The 16,908-nt window shown below is 38.1% G+C and overlaps 1 protein-coding gene and 1 pseudogene across 1 annotated transcript; both read left to right on the top strand.

The window, feature by feature from the left end:
* Positions 1–6,040: 6,040 nt before the first annotated feature.
* On the top strand, positions 6,041–9,657 carry LOC125235559. Its single transcript, XM_048142158.1, has 2 exons — positions 6,041–6,335; positions 6,644–9,657. Exons 1-2 carry the CDS (start codon positions 6,041–6,043, stop codon positions 9,655–9,657), a joined length of 3,309 nt encoding a protein of 1,102 aa, XP_047998115.1.
* A 576-nt stretch (positions 9,658–10,233) lies between these two features.
* Positions 10,234–14,303, top strand: LOC125235520 (annotated as a pseudogene).
* The last annotated feature ends 2,605 nt before the right edge of the window (positions 14,304–16,908 follow it).

Genomic DNA, 16,908 nt, shown 5'->3' with positions numbered 1-16,908 from the left:
AAGCTTACCTGGTTTGCCTTCATCGATTATATATGCGGATTATATTATAGTGTCAATGTTGAAAAGGCTCACAACGCGCGGATTGTATCGATTGTATGGTGGTCGCTGGTCGCCGAGGTTAAAATAAAATCGCCCGTCACACGATCTTATCTTATTTATGAATGTGCCACAGACGCTATTCCTATTGAAATATTAATATGAATTCAGATCATAGGTTAAATAAAACAATAAAACCATCCATCTAGTTTCTAAATTTACGATTTCCCTTCTAGAGCGGCTGTCAAATGGCTGTCAAACTTTTTTTAATTTAAAGTTCAGCCACGTTTTTGTCTATGATTTGTCAATAATGCCAACATAATAAGCCTAAACAGTTCATCAAGTGCATATTAGTTATTGTGCTGTTAAAATGGGTTTATGAATACAACCTCATAACAACCGTGAAATAAGCCTAAACAGTTGTTTAACTAAAACGTAGATCATCAACGATTTAAGGATTTTTTATGAATAAGGCCGTTAAAATTTACTTTTAGTTACAATGCAATTATGGACCGCAGTAAAATGGAAAATGATGAGATTAGCTTAATAATAAATTAGTATCATTAGATCTGTGATCAATAACACAATTCACCTGGCCACCATTTTAAGTACCTACATTAGTTATTTGTTATACAAGGGGGCAAAGTTGTATTTTAACGCCGAGTGTGGAATAGAAAAACGAGCAAGTGAAAGGATTCTATAGTTGAACCACGAGCGAAGCGAGTGGTTCGAGAATAAAATCCTGAACTTGCAAGTTTTTTAACACACGAGAATTAAAATACATTTGCACCCGAGTGTAACACAAAACTTTTCCCCTCACTAATAGCGAGGAAACTACAACGCAAAAAATGCGTTTATCACTGCTTCCAGTAGTTCCACAGGTGGTAAATCATCTTTATTACTAGATTCACCTACTTTTATCAATTTTAAAGCAGTTAATTTGACTTTATTCAAGGTCAAATTACATTACCCACTAGTGGATAAAATGCGTTTTTACCCGCTGCTATTAAAGGACAAAACACGTGTTTCTGAGCTAGTGAGGGGAAAAATATATTATTATTACGTGTTGCCCCAAAAGATCTTGCATATGACCAGGTGGTCCAGTCTACTTCTTAGCGACCCTTTCCTTGAAGCATGCCGAACGTACTTTTTATAATTCAAGGAATTAATGAGCAGACAAATCTTGACGTAGATTCTTTGCAGCAGGCTTATGTTTGTGTCTTAATATGTTTTCAAACTCAAAAATGTACTTTAACTACAAGTATAAATAAAAATCATCATTCAAAGGGTTCTAGCGAGTCTAGATACTGTGGCCTTGATATCCTTTTTAGTATGCTGATTGGCACGTCAGTTCCAAAGTTACCAGAAACATTATTTGTGTCACGTGTATTAGAACTGCAGTATAAGTTGAATGAGTCTAGTTTAATATCATCTTCTAAGTCATAATGTTTAGATCCAACACGCCGTCGGATTCTGTCTGTATATGAATATAGATAATAACAGCAGTATAGTTATGCATGATATTAATGCTACTAATATTATGTTCGACGTCAACCTTGCTGTCAGTTTTTTTATAGATATCGTTAAATTTGTCGCCGTATTATTTGTTGTGTTTAAATTTGCAAATAGAGTTGTAGCTTTTTCGTTAGTTATCGTTGTTATTGAGTCTAGAGTAGGATTTGATGGATTTATTGTCTCTATTGAACTAAAATCATCCGCTGTAGATCCTTTCACACTTTCAGTGGTTTCAAAATTTGTAGCTCCGAAATTTGGAGATTTTGACATTTTGGTTGTCCTCAAGTCAATCACTTTAGATGATTTTGAAGTCCCAATTGTGATGATGTCAGTAGGAGACATGCTTGTAGATCCTTCAATACTATAAGTGGTAGTTGGAGTACTCTTAGTATTGTAAGCAGTAACACTTGGCGAACTGGTACTGGAATTTGGGATAGTATGTGTCATGTTTGAATCATTAGAAAGAGTTGTCACATCCGTAACGTTTTTGATAGCCATTTTCGAGGTATTGGAAGTTTCTGTCGTGCTATAAATCTGTACTTAAAATCCATGTATTAGCAGTTGAGTATCTAAATTTACTTTCAACCGTGCTAGCGGCTAAAGTAGTAGTTGATTCATTATTCTTTGTCAAATTGGAATTTAATGCGGAAGTTAAACCCGTAACATCTGTAGAACCAGTTACATAGTGTGTTTGTAGGTCTTCAGTACTGATATCTGGAGTAGGTATTCTATTAGTTTTTATGGTACTAGGATCTGTAGTCATTTTTGGCGAAGTTTTAATACCAATTATGCCGTCTGTAGTTGGTATTACCTCCTCAATCTCTGTGGTAGAAATGTATCCTGTAGCCAAAGTTGATCCTATTCCAGTATCTGTAGTGTATTCTATAGATGGAGATATTTTTGTATCCGCAGTAGAAGTAGAATATAGGTCGCAGTACGCAGCATTGGAACAAGTCAAATTGGAGGCAAACTCTTCTGTAGTTCTCATTGTACTGAGATTTAACGTTACAGTAGAAGCTTCTGTATTTTCTCTAGTTAAATTTATATTGTTTTTGGATAAAGGGCTAGGAATTGTAGTTTCACTGCTATTCTCAGTGGTGCTTGTTAGCAATGTAGGCGTGTCTGTAGTTGCAGAATCATTCGTAGTATTGTCTGTCATTGTTTTAATAAAGTCCATCGTAGTATTTATAGTACTGGCATCCATCAAAGGTACTGGCAACTCAGTAACTGTTATTAGTCCAGGTTCTCGTGTTGTTTTTGGTGAGATCGTCGATGTGTCCGGAAATCCATTCGTTAGTGAGTTGGTTACAAACATCCACAAAATGATGATCTGTCTATGGAGCATTTTTAACGTGTCTGAAAATATGTACTTATTTTACGACAGATAGTAAATAGACACTTTTTGGTTTAGGGGTTGCAAATGCATTCGCATTGTTTTATTAACGCGTAATTTTAATCTGTAACCCAGAAGCAAACATTTTGATTGCAAGTAAACATAAGCTCTCGCTTACACCCAATAAGGGGTGTAGTCAGGGCAAATTAAACTTCTCAGGTTTCAGTGACATTCTTAGTAACCAGTCTTTAGTAAACAAGGGGTTGAACAAAAACGGTGATGTTGCGTTGACACGAATGCTAGACAGACCATCGCCCACAACACAATTGAACCCACTGTGCACTTTCTACTCAATAGTACTTAAGTTGCTATATCTTCATTATTTGGGCTTAATTTGCACAAACCAAAAATAATACAAAACAGAAATACTAGCGATGTAGGAAACAAATCAAATTATTATTATTTTTTTAAGTAGTAACACTACTATATAAAAATTATAAACTGAAATAGATACCTAAAGAAAAAGCGATCAAGCCCATTGGTGGCGAAGCCGGGAATCGAACCCGGGTCTCCAGCTAACGCGGCTGACGTGATAAACCGCTACACCACCTCGACCGCCGCTTTAGTGTACCTATGGTATCTTTGTCAGTTTATAAGAAATACTAGTGTTAATGATTAACTTCAAAAATACTTACACATAAATTATTTACAGTGTTGGTTCGATGATTATAACACAGAACTCCTTTACCGAATGGGGTTTTACACAAACTGTCACTGTGAAGTTATTATCGAAGTGTATTTTACAATATTCTCTCGAATTAATAATGAATATGAACTAACGTCAGATATATTTACCACAATGATTCAATTTAAGGAAATACAACATGCATTATATCCGCTTAAGGAAAATCGTCATTGTAATCCCAAATCATTTATCACCAGAGATGTTTGTATTCAATTTAAATTTTTCATCATTGGTATTTTTATTTCTTGCACTAAGACCAGCCATCTATGTCAAATTACATAAACTTTTCAATGTTTTTTTCTACACTTCGGAGTGGTGCCATCTGTCCTACCCTTCCAGTGTGACACACAAAGAGATTGGATAAATACCTATAGGTGTAGTCACATTACCATCAGATCTCTCGACATGGGATTTAGAATATCAGTTCTAACTATTTGACCCATATGACTAACTGTTACGTTTTAAAATTGCTAAATACCTATCGTTATAGTCAACCGAACGTCTATCAACCCAAAGGAGAGACGACATATTTTTTTCTTGATGATTCCGTGGTAGGTATATTTTTCTCTCATTTTATACGGTATCATATTATCTTTGGTATAACCCTAATACGTATTTATGGATAAGTTTCTATTATTGGGTTGGTAAGAAAGTAATGAGCGATCGATTGAATTCTACATAAAATTTTTGAGAGACTTCTAGAATCTTCTATGGTCGAAAGTATATAAAGGGTGAGTCGCACAGTTTCTCGTCAGTCATTCACTAGCTGTCGCCGAGCTAATATAAGGAAGAAAATGGACGAATTAAAAGTGCATGTAAGGCATTGCTTACTATATGAATTTCAGTCTGCCCATTCAGCCGCCGAAGCAGTGCGTAATATATGTCAGCGTGTTGCTCCTGAAGTTGTGTCTGAGGCCACGGCGAAACGATGGTTCCAGCGGTTTCGTAGTGGCGACTTTTCATTATCAGATCAACCTAAGTCTGGTCGACTGGTGAAGATTGATGTAGCCAAATTAAAAACCTTAATTGAAGGAGAACCGAGGCTAACGAGTCGTACTCTTGCTACCGAGTTAGGCTGCTCTCATGTCACCATAGAAACACATTTACACGAGTTGGGAAAAAACTACAAATTTAATACAGTGTTTGGATACCGCACGAACTTGATAGAGATCAACTAAACCGCCGTGCCGATATCTGCATACAACTTCTGTCTTTTTGCCGCACATTCAACTGGTTGGACCATCTTATCACTGGAGATGAAAAATGGGTCTTATATATAAATCACACACGCAAACGTCAGTGGCTAGCTCCAAACGAAAAAGGAATAGAGGCACCAAAAACAGAGCCTCACCCGAAAAAAGTTATGCTCTCCGTTTGGTGGGATATTCATGGTATTATTCACTGGGAACTCCTACCAAGTGGAATGACTGTTACCGCATCAGTATACTGTAATCAGCTTGAAAATTTAAACCAAAAAATCTGTCAGAATCGTCCACAGCATGCTAAAGTTTTTTCTTACACGACAATGCTCGCCCACACATTGCATAAGTGACTCGGCTAAAGCTATTGGAGCTAGGTTGGAAAGTGATACCTCATCCACCGTACTCTCCAGACTTGGCACCTACGGATTACGCATTGTTCAGATCGCTAAGCAATGCCTTGAATGAAAAAAAGTTCGATGATCAAGCCCATCTACGACAGTACATAGCTGAGTTTTTGAATCTAAACCTAAGAACTTCTTCGCCGATGCTATTCATTCTTTACCAGAACGATGGAGACAAGTAGTAGATAACGAAGGCCGTTATATTTTTGATAAATGATTAAAATAATAAATTAAATAAAAATTACAATATTGGTTATGATTCGCTCATTACTTTCTTACCAACCCAATACTTTAAAACATGTTATCGATAAATGACCCTGATTTATATGATCAGTCATGATAACCTAAACTTGATACATGTATGTTGTTTTTTCCGGTTCCGGTGGGCTCGAGCGAACATGTCCGCCATTACGCTCCGCGATTAAATAATTGTTTTAGTGGTAAAAGTGAACAGATTTCTAATGAAAACAGTGTTTAATAGTGCAGTGATAAACAATAATTAACATAAAGTAGTGTCCCAAAGTGAAACTTAAAACGTGAATGGGAAATACAAAAACATCGTACCGACGCCATACGCCGCCATTAGGATCGAAAGTGGATTAGTGGAAAATAGCCGGGTGCTAAAGTGCAAACTTTCAACAAAACTTGTGCGGTGTCCCATAAATCATTAATATTAGGCTATAAAACAAGGTGGAAGTGTTAATTAAGGAAAACTAAACGATTGTCCCGGCGACATAACCTCAAAACGAAAGAACGAAAACTGCATACCAACTACCAACTTAAAAACAAAAACTAGGAAAAAAATACAATGGAGGGAAGTTTCGAAGAATTGTGGACTCGGTTAGAGAAAAAACTAGACCAACAAACGGTCAACATATCAGATGCAGTGACAAATAATGTCATGACGGCGATCGAGGAAAGACTCAAAACATTAACTGACGAAAATACACAACTAAAGACGAAAATAGGTGTTCTGGAGGAAAAGCTAGTTGCTATCAACAGAGAAAAGAGGAAAAACAACTTGGTAGTGTTCGGAGTGGAAGAAATTGGGAAAACTGAAGCTGAACTGGTGGATTGTGTCAAGGAGACCATAATTGAATCTGGTACATATCTAGATAGTCAGGAAATCAGTAATATATACCGGATTGGCAAGAAAGTTAATAACAAAAACCGGCCTGTTGTTATTTCTATTGTATCCACATGGAAAAAACATTTAATACTGAAAAACAGAGCCAACCTGCCCGAAGGTATACACATAAAGGAAGATTTTCCCAAAGAAGTCTTAGAAAAGAGAAAACAATTACAAAATCAAGTTGAAGAAGAGAAGAAAAAAGGAAATGTGGCAAAAATAAACAGTGAGGAAAAACCCGAACTTGGAAACAAAAAACCTAAACTAATACCAATACTACAGATACAAGAACAACTAATAAAAACATCCAAAAGTCACCTAACACTGTCGTGAAAACAACCTTAAATAAAATAACAAAAACAAAGCACACCCCAACCCGGTTGGTCACCGTGGGGGAAGATGACCACACCCTCCCAACAAATAACCCATCTAATGAAATCAATATAGCCACTTTAAATACATTGTCTCTAAGAACTTCTGAAAAACTATTGGAACTAGAAACAGCGTTGACAAATATCAAATGGGACATACTCGGCATAAGCGAAGTAAGACGATTAGGAAATCAGATTGAAGAACATGAGAACTACATCCTCTATTATATAGGCGAAACTAAAGGGCACCATGGAGTGGGATTTATGGTAAAAAAGCACCTAAAGAAACAAATCATAGAGTTCAAAGGCATATCAGAAAGGATTGCTGTACTAAATATAGACCTACAAGGACATAAAAACCTGTGGACTGTTATACAAATCTATGCACCAACAGAAGGAGCACCGGAAGCAAAAAAAGATGAGTTCTACAGACAGCTTTCATCTACACTAGAGACCGCTCACGAAAACATCATTGTCATGGGAGACTTCAATGGAAAAATAGGAATGAAAAGTAAAACAAACAACAAAACGCAAACAAGCACCAACAGAGAAAATGCAGTCATCGGCAAATTCAGCACAGGAGAAAGGAACGACAATGGGAAACGCTTGATAGATTTAGCCTTTACATACAATCTTAAAGTAATGAACACCTTCTTTAAAAAGAAACATAGCAGGAAATGGACCTGGATATCACCTAATGGCCAAATAAGAAATGAAATAGACTATATCCTGACTAACAAACCAATATTTATCAAAGATGTAGACACAGTAAACCAACTTAACTTCAATACAAACCACCGAATGATAAGAGGCAAGCTATATATGAAGCAACCTAAAGCAAGTAGAAAACATATAATGAGAGCAACAAACAGTAGACCAATACACCTGCCACTCCCGAAGGACCTATTGACATCTCTACATACCAACCTCAAAACATTTAAAATGGAAGATACAGTGCAGAATAAATACGACACATTGGAGAGAGAATTAAAAGCCATATCTAGCAAAGTCAACAACTCAAAAATTCATAAAGATAAGGTTGGAGATGAAGCACGGGCTCTGATGGAAATTAGAAGGAATCTCATAACCAATAGAGGTGAAAATAGGAAAAAAATAGCAGATTTAAGTAAACAGATAAACACCAAAATCAGAAAACATATGGAAAGAACCAGACTACAGGCAATACAATACCATATTGAGAAAACAGGAGGAACGAAGAAAGCATTGAAAGAACTAAGAGATAAAACTGAATGGATACCCAACCTAAAAGATATAACAACGGCAAATAAAGTGTTTAGCCGACCAATGATAATAGACACAGCAACAGGATTTTACCAAAACCTATACAATGATACAGACGTCACAAATGACCTTCTAGAATACAAAGAAGATGATGAAGAAATCCCAAATATCCTTGAAAGTGAAGTAAGGCATGCAATCCTAACACAAAAGACGGGGAAAGCCCCAGGGGATGACAAAATTTCTAATGAAATAATAAAAGGCTGTATAGACGAGATACTAGGAACAACGACAGGACTATTCAATGACATTTTAAAAGAGGAAGTCATACCGGAACAATGGAAAACCTCCACAATAATATTACTTCACAAAAAAGGAGATAAAAGCCTAGTCAACAACTACAGACCTATCAGCTTAATAACAAACATGTACAAAATATTCTCCAAAGTTATCCTGAACCGGATTAGCAAAGAACTAGAGGCAAATCAACCTAAGGAGCAAGCGGGTTTCCGAAGTGGATTCTCAACAGTCGACCATATACATACAATCAAACAAATAATAGAAAAACATTTGGAGTACAATAAAATCTTTTATCTTGCTTTCATAGACTACAATAAAGCATTCGACTCTTTGAAACATAAATACATATGGGAAGCATTGCAAGAACAAAACATACAAACAAAATACATAAGAATATTACAACTAATATACCAGAATTCCACAGCTAAAATACGGACAGAAAGAGACGGCAAAGTATTCAGTGTGAAAAAAGGAGTGAAACAGGGAGATCCTTTGTCACCGAAACTTTTCTCCGCAGTTCTAGAATATGTATTTAGGAAGCTTAACTGGGAGTCCCTTGGGATCGACATAAATGGAGCAAAGCTATCAAACCTAAGGTTTGCTGACGATATTATTCTACTTAGCGACAACCCACAAGACCTAAACATAATGTTACAACAACTAGCTGATGTCAGTAAAGAAGTTGGATTAACAATGAACACCGAAAAAACAAAAATAATGACGAACAGTGGAAAAGAAGAGATACTCATAGACAACAACCTCATTGAATATGTAGAACAATACACATATCTCGGGCAAGTAATATCACCTCAAAATTTGATGCAACAAGAAGTAGACACTAGAATTGGGAACTCATGGAAAAGATATTGGTCACTACGAGAAATCATGAAAAACAACCAAATACCTACAAACCTTAAGTCCAAAGTCTTTAACACATGTATCCTTCCCTGTCTCACGTATGGATGCCAAACTTGGGCCCTAACGGACAAGGAAAGGCGAGCTCTCCAAGTTTGCCAAAATAGCATGGAAAGAAGCATGTTGCATATAAAACTTAAAGATAGAATAAAGTTGGATACCATTAGAAAAAGAACAAAGATAACTGACGTAAATCAGACAATGAAGCAACTAAAATGGAAATGGACTGGCCACATGCTCCGAGATAAAAGAGAAAAATGGTCTAAGGACATAACATCATGGTACCCAAGAGATGGCAAAAGGAAGGATGGCGGACAAAAAATGAGATGGGAAAATGAATTCAGAAAGGTAGCTGGAGCCTTGTGGAGAAGACAAGCTCTAGACAGAGAAACATGGAGAAATATGGGAGAGGCCTATGCCAAAGGCAACCAGACTAAACGTCTGCGGAGAAAGGCTAGCAGTAAGCAGTAAAAAGAAAGACTCACCACTATAACCCACCATGCACCATGACTAACTGTATGGATACAGCGATTGGACGCTCACTATGGAGGCTGCGTATAATTCGAGCGACAAAAACAGTTTAATCGAATGGAATCAGTGTCAATAGCGCCTTAAGTATTAGTATAACAAAATAGTAAAACGAAGCATTTTTGTGAACATAAGTAATTTGGTATTTTCAAAAGCATCCCATTTATAAATGCGGGTTCTGAACGAATCTAAAGTAAAGCAAAGAGACGATAAGCGTTGCGAGCGAGTATAAGCAAGTATAGACTGTTTTTAAGTATGCTATTAAAGTACTTGCTCCTTACGTAAGTACGTGAAACTTCTCCTCTACATACTACATAGTCAAAGTCTAATATTCGGGTAAGCGATCGTTCGCAAACTAGTGTCCTATCGTCGCAAAGGTTACTCTATGACTGCATATATGTATTTACGAAAAACCCGGAAGAAGTGTCAAACGTTAATTAATTAGTAAATTTATCTAAAGATACACAGGGTTTGATAATGATAAGTAAAGATTATATATAGTCCATGAAACAAAATAAGCTGTATATAGACGAAATGATGCGATTATATGCTGTCGTTTGCTGCTTAGGGGTAGCCTTGGCCTCCCCCCCTTTAGCTAAGTCTAGGGAGGAAATCCAGGCTTTTAGGAGTTTCTTGGAAAATACCCAGAAGGGTAAGTGTTAATGTCATTTGTGCCAATATAGTGATGACACAGTATGGTCAAACAACAGTGTGATGTTTTTAAAATTCTGATGTGAAAATAAAGTCACGATGCGCTTCCCAATATATAAATAAATTACAAATATATAATAAAATTGTAATAGATAAATTCATTAGACGGGTACATTGTAATAAGATAGCTTTAAGAGTATTGTGTGCCCTTACAGGGCGTCGTGTACCTAAAGAACATCACTAACTCGCAAGTAACTCCAAGGGTGGGCAGCTCATTTGAAACCTCTTATATTTCTTTAGGAGTTTTCAAAAAGGGCTAATCTACACACAAATAACCACATTTATATCTATTATGCCAAAGCGTCCGCGAGATACTTCTCGCATACCTAGGTACTCCTAATATTTATATTCCGGACATATCAATTATAAGTCCTCTTTTTCCTGCTTCCCTTAATCCTAGTTCTCTCTGGGGACAGACCTTGTACGGTGGCTCAAACCACTAATAACAACAGCATCAGCAGTTGGCAGGTCTTCTTCAACTGTCCAAAATGTAATTACTATGTATTAATTCACAGAGAATGCTGGTCTATCCCGCAAGACCTCCCCCATTAACGGGGTCTCCCCCTATTAGACAACCCGGAGTTGTACAGCGGCAAGTTCGAAGGCGACATCGTGCTAGACGACTGGCAGATCGAGGCTATGGTGCAAGAGTATGCCATGGGCCGTAACGCGTACACCTGGCCTGATACCAAGTGGCCGGACAACACTGTGATTTGGGAATTCGGTGAGGGACCAACTTTTGGTGAGTATTCTGTGTTATGATTCTTCCAACAACACATCACAAGTCTGTAAGACTAGCATGGGGACTGTAGCCCTTAGCCATCTTATCCCCAGCAGCATTATGTACCCAGCAGTAGAATATATATAATTATGGGCTCAATTATGAATCACATAAGTTCATGTATTTAATATCAAGATAAGCCTATTACCTACTTTATATAGTTTATCTTTTAGTATTACGCTAATCCGTAAATATTTGTGTATGATTCAGCCAAATTATTGGTCAATGTCATAATCGAATGGAGTTCGGGAACAGACAATTTGTCACATGGTATTTGATTGCCCTCCAACCAGATAAAGTAAGTCTAACCGTTGGGCGCTGGAAGTATTTATCCGTTACCTACAGGTCTCTCTCCAAGATGGCTTCTACTATATCTATATGCTTGGGGTGAATTTTCCGATTCAAATACTAAACTTGGCTTTTCCAGACCCCCAGCAGGTAGCGGACATCGAAGAGGCTATCGCAGACATTGAGCGTCACACTTGCGTCAAGTTCCGCTACCGTGAGCCGAACGACACCGCTTACGTCAGTGTGACTGTAAGTGTTCAGCCACATAGCTTGAATGACAGCGTATGGTCGAGGTAGACGGGCCAACTATACTAATACGTCGACGAATTCATTTACTCGAGCCAATTACGAGTAGTCTCTTTGCAAAAGGCAAGATGAAGAAGTCGAAGATCGTGTCGATAACGCCTGTAACTATTCTACCTGTCCTAACCTATAGAGAAGCAGAAGTCTAAACTGAAGGTTCGCCACCGCGCTCTGGAGCGCAGCATTCTAGGTGTTAGAAGGACCGATCGCGTTGTAACACCACGCTGCGCTCCAAGACTCTCATTGCTGATGTTGGCAAAAAAACCGCTAGGCTTAAATGGGACTAGGCCGGCCACGTCTATAGAATGTACCTATCCTAACTAACATAGCCAACAAGTTGATGCCGATGATAAAGCGTGGGCAGGCCTAGGCATAGGCAAAGATGGCGGGACGACCATGACGCCTTCCTGGACACTAGCCGAAGGAAACCGAGAATCGGGAGTCATGGATAACCAAGGGGTCTTTGCCCAGCAGTGGGACACTTTCAATAGGATAAGTAAAAAAAAAGTAAAGTTTAGTAATAAGCTACTAAGCAACCTTTGGTCTGTATAGGTGCGCCTCAGTTTGACGCAAGTTCTCCACCGCTGCTTTCTGGGCAATCGACTGTTTAAGGGAACCGTTAAGACTAGAAAAACAATAATTTTTACAGTCAAGCCAAGATATGATAGCGCCGATTTTGATAGGCGTCTGAGCAAGGGTTAAGTAAACGTCATAATTTCGTCGAAGTAAATGTTTAAAATAATAATTTCCCCAGCGAGGCTGTAAATATTGTCGCCAACATAGTGTGGATTTATTCTAAAACGTTCTATTTTGTGTTTACCGAAATTTCTTGTCTCCCCAGGGTATCGCCGGCGGTTGTTGGGCCGATCTCGGCTACTGGGAGGCCAGAGGCGCCCACTCCTACAACGTGGCCCGCAACACCTCTGGAGTCGGCTGCTTCAGCCGCTCCTCCATCGTGCACGAGTGGATGCACATCCTCGGATTCTTCCATATGCATTCGACCTATGACAGAGATGACTACATCAGAATCGCCTTTGAGAACATCCAACCTGGTAAGTTCCATTATCTCTTGTCTCATTTAATACTGCTGTCTCATTCCTACCATGAGGACCTGACCTGAAATTACCTAATGCGGATGCGCGGTCATGAACGGTAAAGAGAGCAAAACCTGAGTGAGTTTATTGTATGGGAAAAGTTTTACCTATATCACTAAGAGAAGGTAAAGCAACAGCGAGTACCACAATCATCGATCTAAAATACCTGGGTAGTTTAGATGACCACACTTCAAGTGTAACTGCATTACTACTGCGTCAAAAAAAGCACCGCTGTTACTAGTAATATGACGAGGACTTTTGAACTCGGCATGACACAGAACGGGTTTTAGATTTTTCGGTTCATAATTCTTGAAATGTTATTTGTGTTCAGTGTACGAGTATTACTTACAAGCACTATTTCAGGCATGGAGGGCAACTTCATGGTCGAAAGTCCCGTCAACGTGACCAACTACGGATTGCCCTATGACTACGTGAGCTGCCTGCAATACCCTGCCAGAGCGTTCTCCATCAACGGTCTTCCTACCATTGTAGCTCTCCAGGTAAAAACTCGATTTTGTAATTTTGATAGGATAGTTATTACCTACTACTTATTTTTCTTCTTCCTACCCTTATCCCACGTTATATGGGATCGGTACAACTCGTTTTCCTCTTTCATGCCTTTCTATCTTTCGTCATCTTAGCACTCCCCTCTTTCTGATATCCTCTTTCACAAGATCCATCCTTCTTTGTTTGGGTTTACCCCCCTCTCGCTACATCCCTAGTTATTACCTGATTTTAGTTAGGCATATTCTTCAAATTACCGGAGTCAACGAAGGAATATGATTCGAACCAAGAGAATAACAGGATTTAAAGAAGAAGTTGATTTGAATAAAATGACACTTTTCTGCTTTTAACAGCAAATCGAGCAATAACAGTTTTGAATTATTAATTTCACGGTTAGTTTCACTATACCGATATACGAGTATTTCCCGATATTTTTTAATACCACTTCGGTGGCAAACAACCATACGGTCTGCCTGATGGAAAGCTTTCACCGTAACCTATGGACGCCTGCAACTCAAGGGTTATCAGTTGCACGTTGCAGACCCATTAAAACTTGCAATTTCTATTGCGATGCCAATGACGTGCATCATGATCACGGAAACTGAGTTACCCGCAACTGAGACTCATAATCCAGCAAGTTTATTGGTCATTGAAGTAATGTACTTTTATTGTTTTGTAGGACCACGAGGGTGTGATGGGTCAACGTGAGTACATCACCGACATGGACTGGAAACGCATCAACCGCCACTACAACTGCCCCGGCGCATGGGACTAAACATAATCTTATTTATACTTTCTATGTCATTAACGTAGGATGAAAGAGATATGACTTGTCTCTTAATATCGCGGGTATAACGTCTACATCTATATTCCGGATTCTAATAAAGTTTTGTTAAACTTAAAAACAATTGAATTGTTTTTTTTTCTCCTTGATTCCTTTTCATTTCACGTATACCTATTTACGTATACCCAAGTTGCATCTGTGGGTTGCAAACTCGTAATGTATCCAGTTTAAGCACCAATTCCTGAACTCGGTTGACAAAACTTCTAAAATTGGAACACAGACTTCTACACTATTTTTGTTACAATTTGTATTTTAAATCCCTTTAGCAGTTGGTATCTCGATCAGGCCCCGTAGCCGAATGGAATTTCTATGACGCGAAACGAAAACGAAACGCCGCGAAAGGTAGTCTGGCTCTATCGCACCAAAACGAAAGAGCGATAGAGATTCGTTTCGTGAGCGTTTCGTAAGCGTATGTGCATTCAGCTACGAACGCAGGTTATGGGAATGAATAAAAGCAGAAACAGAGTAGAAAGTAAGCAAAGCTCGTCACTATCAGGTGATAACTTTACGAAAACGATGTCACCACACGTATTCCATTTTTCCAAATGCTCACCGTTGAAGACTTATATATATATAAACACTCACTCACGTCTCTATTCTCAAACGGGGTTGGCAGAGCACAGGAATCTGTAAGTTTCAGTGCAACTCAAGACAATAAAAGGGTTGAAAGAAAACAAATATGTTACATAGACAGGTTGCCAGCCAGACTTTTTGACACCCACTAGGAAAGGGGTGGTGAAATTTTTAACCCTCGCTCCTAACATTAAGCAAGCTTCCGTTATTCATGACACTTTATTGACGGTGATCGAAGGCGCAGAATCAAATAATAGGCGAGACGACTAAACAAACTAATTAGTCCGTCGGTTAGATTATCAAAAAATTTTAGACGCGTATTTTTTCTTTTTTCTCGTTAACGAAAAATGACGACGATACAGTGCGTTGAACTTTCGCGTGACGTCACGCATAGGTACAATTTATACTTAAAAGTGACGTCACATTACAAGTCCCCACTCGAACTCTGATGCTTATCTTTGTATTTTTTCATTAATTAGTGTTGTAGAACTAATATAACGGAAGTTATTTGTAAAAAATAGTAAAAAGAGATGTTGTTGCTACGAGTGTTTTATTTGAAGTGACGGCTATACAAAAATATATCAAAAAATGGAACAATAGAACTAGAACTTATAAAAACGATATTTGTCAGCACAAAAGAGGTTACAAACTACAACAGCCGCCCTTAATCGACGTTGTGCTAGACAAACACAAAACAAGAACTTAAGTTTCTAATCCTAAGTTAAGTATACACCTTTTATGTACTATAGGCCCTAGTGGCTTAGTAAGTACATCGGCAGGCATATCACTACTTTTGATATATTCTAATTTCACAACATTATTAGAGACCTTCTCCCTAATGAAATGAAACCTGCAGTCGATGTGCTTTGACCTGTTGTGGTGTACAGGATTTCGAACGAGATTGATGGCACTCTGACTGTCAGAAGCTAAGTTAACTATATGCAATTTACCTGTTATTTCCTGGATAAATCGACGTAAATAGCATGCTTCCTTCGTGGCAGACGCTAAAGCCATATATTCACTTTCGGCTGATGATAAGGCAACCGTAGGCTGCTTCTCCGACTGCCAGGATACAGTGCATCCACTCAACCAGTAGCGGCTTGCCCTAAAGTGCGCTTGTGCGGTGCACTCCCAAAAATAATCACAATTAAACTATAGTAATACATCAATTATGGTACCTCAAATTAATGTATTATACTATATAAAAACTATCGCAAAAAAGTCCAATCAAACAATTACTTATATTTCTTAAAAGTTCATTATACAGTCTATATTAATCCGCCAATTCCCTTCCTATACAATTTCATACGCACCGCGCTCAACGGAGCGCTTTGAATTGCGCTCCTATGGAGAAATATTCAGTACATTCTCTAATACGAAATTCAGTAAGAGCGAAAGAGAAGTTTAGTCATAGCTCCGCGCGTGAGACAGAAGATTATGTATGAAATATTATAGTAAGGCGGCGGAATTGAAAAAGTCGTCTAGTTTTAAAGTTGATGTGACTGGAGAGTATACTGCTGACAAGTGGTATCGTTGTGATCGGTAGACTTTACTGAGTACGAAATAATGACTTGTCACATTCTCAGACTGTGGGGGTTAACTATGACGTCACAAAGATCGCGGTCCCGGGTTTCAATTTTTTGCCAATTTGTCTAGAACCCCTTATCCAATTTTGAAAAATGAGGTGTCGATTGAAAGCGTATAACATGCTGATTAAGATTTCTTATAAGTGAAAAGTATAGTTTTGTTAGTTTTTTTTTTAATTAACAATAATGCAAAAAATAATTTTTTTTTACTCTGTTTTTTGATTTTTGTGACTCAAAAAGGCAATGAAAACGGCCACTTAGCTAAAAAATATGTTATATAAATCATTTAGCTACATTACTAAGCTATCTGTTGCTTTTAAAATTTCTACAATCAGATAATAAATAAGCAAACTACAAGCACATACCTGTAGGCGGGGAGTACCGCTTGACACGCGTTCCCATACATTCGGCGTCTACCAAATTACACCTCGCGCTAAATTCGTTTCAAGCAGATATACCTCTAATCTTATTCATCGTAACCTATCAATATTGGTATCATTTGAAAGTACA

This window comes from Leguminivora glycinivorella, chromosome 17, assembly GCF_023078275.1.
Source record: "Leguminivora glycinivorella isolate SPB_JAAS2020 chromosome 17, LegGlyc_1.1, whole genome shotgun sequence".
NCBI classification, from domain to species: Eukaryota; Metazoa; Arthropoda; class Insecta; order Lepidoptera; family Tortricidae; genus Leguminivora; species Leguminivora glycinivorella.
Note: the sequence above shows the minus strand (reverse complement) of the source record. Positions and strands in the feature narration are given on the sequence as shown.

What these genes read in the sequence shown, in the direction of transcription:
- LOC125235559 (XM_048142158.1), top strand. Translation starts at nt 6,041, where the DNA reads ATGGAGGGAAGTTTCGAAGAATTGTGGACTCGGTTAGAGAAAAAACTA. An exon ending in GGAGACCATAATTGAATCTG is followed by an intron (nt 6,336 to 6,643) that starts GTACATATCTAG and finishes CCAATACTACAG; the next exon opens with ATACAAGAACAACTAATAAA.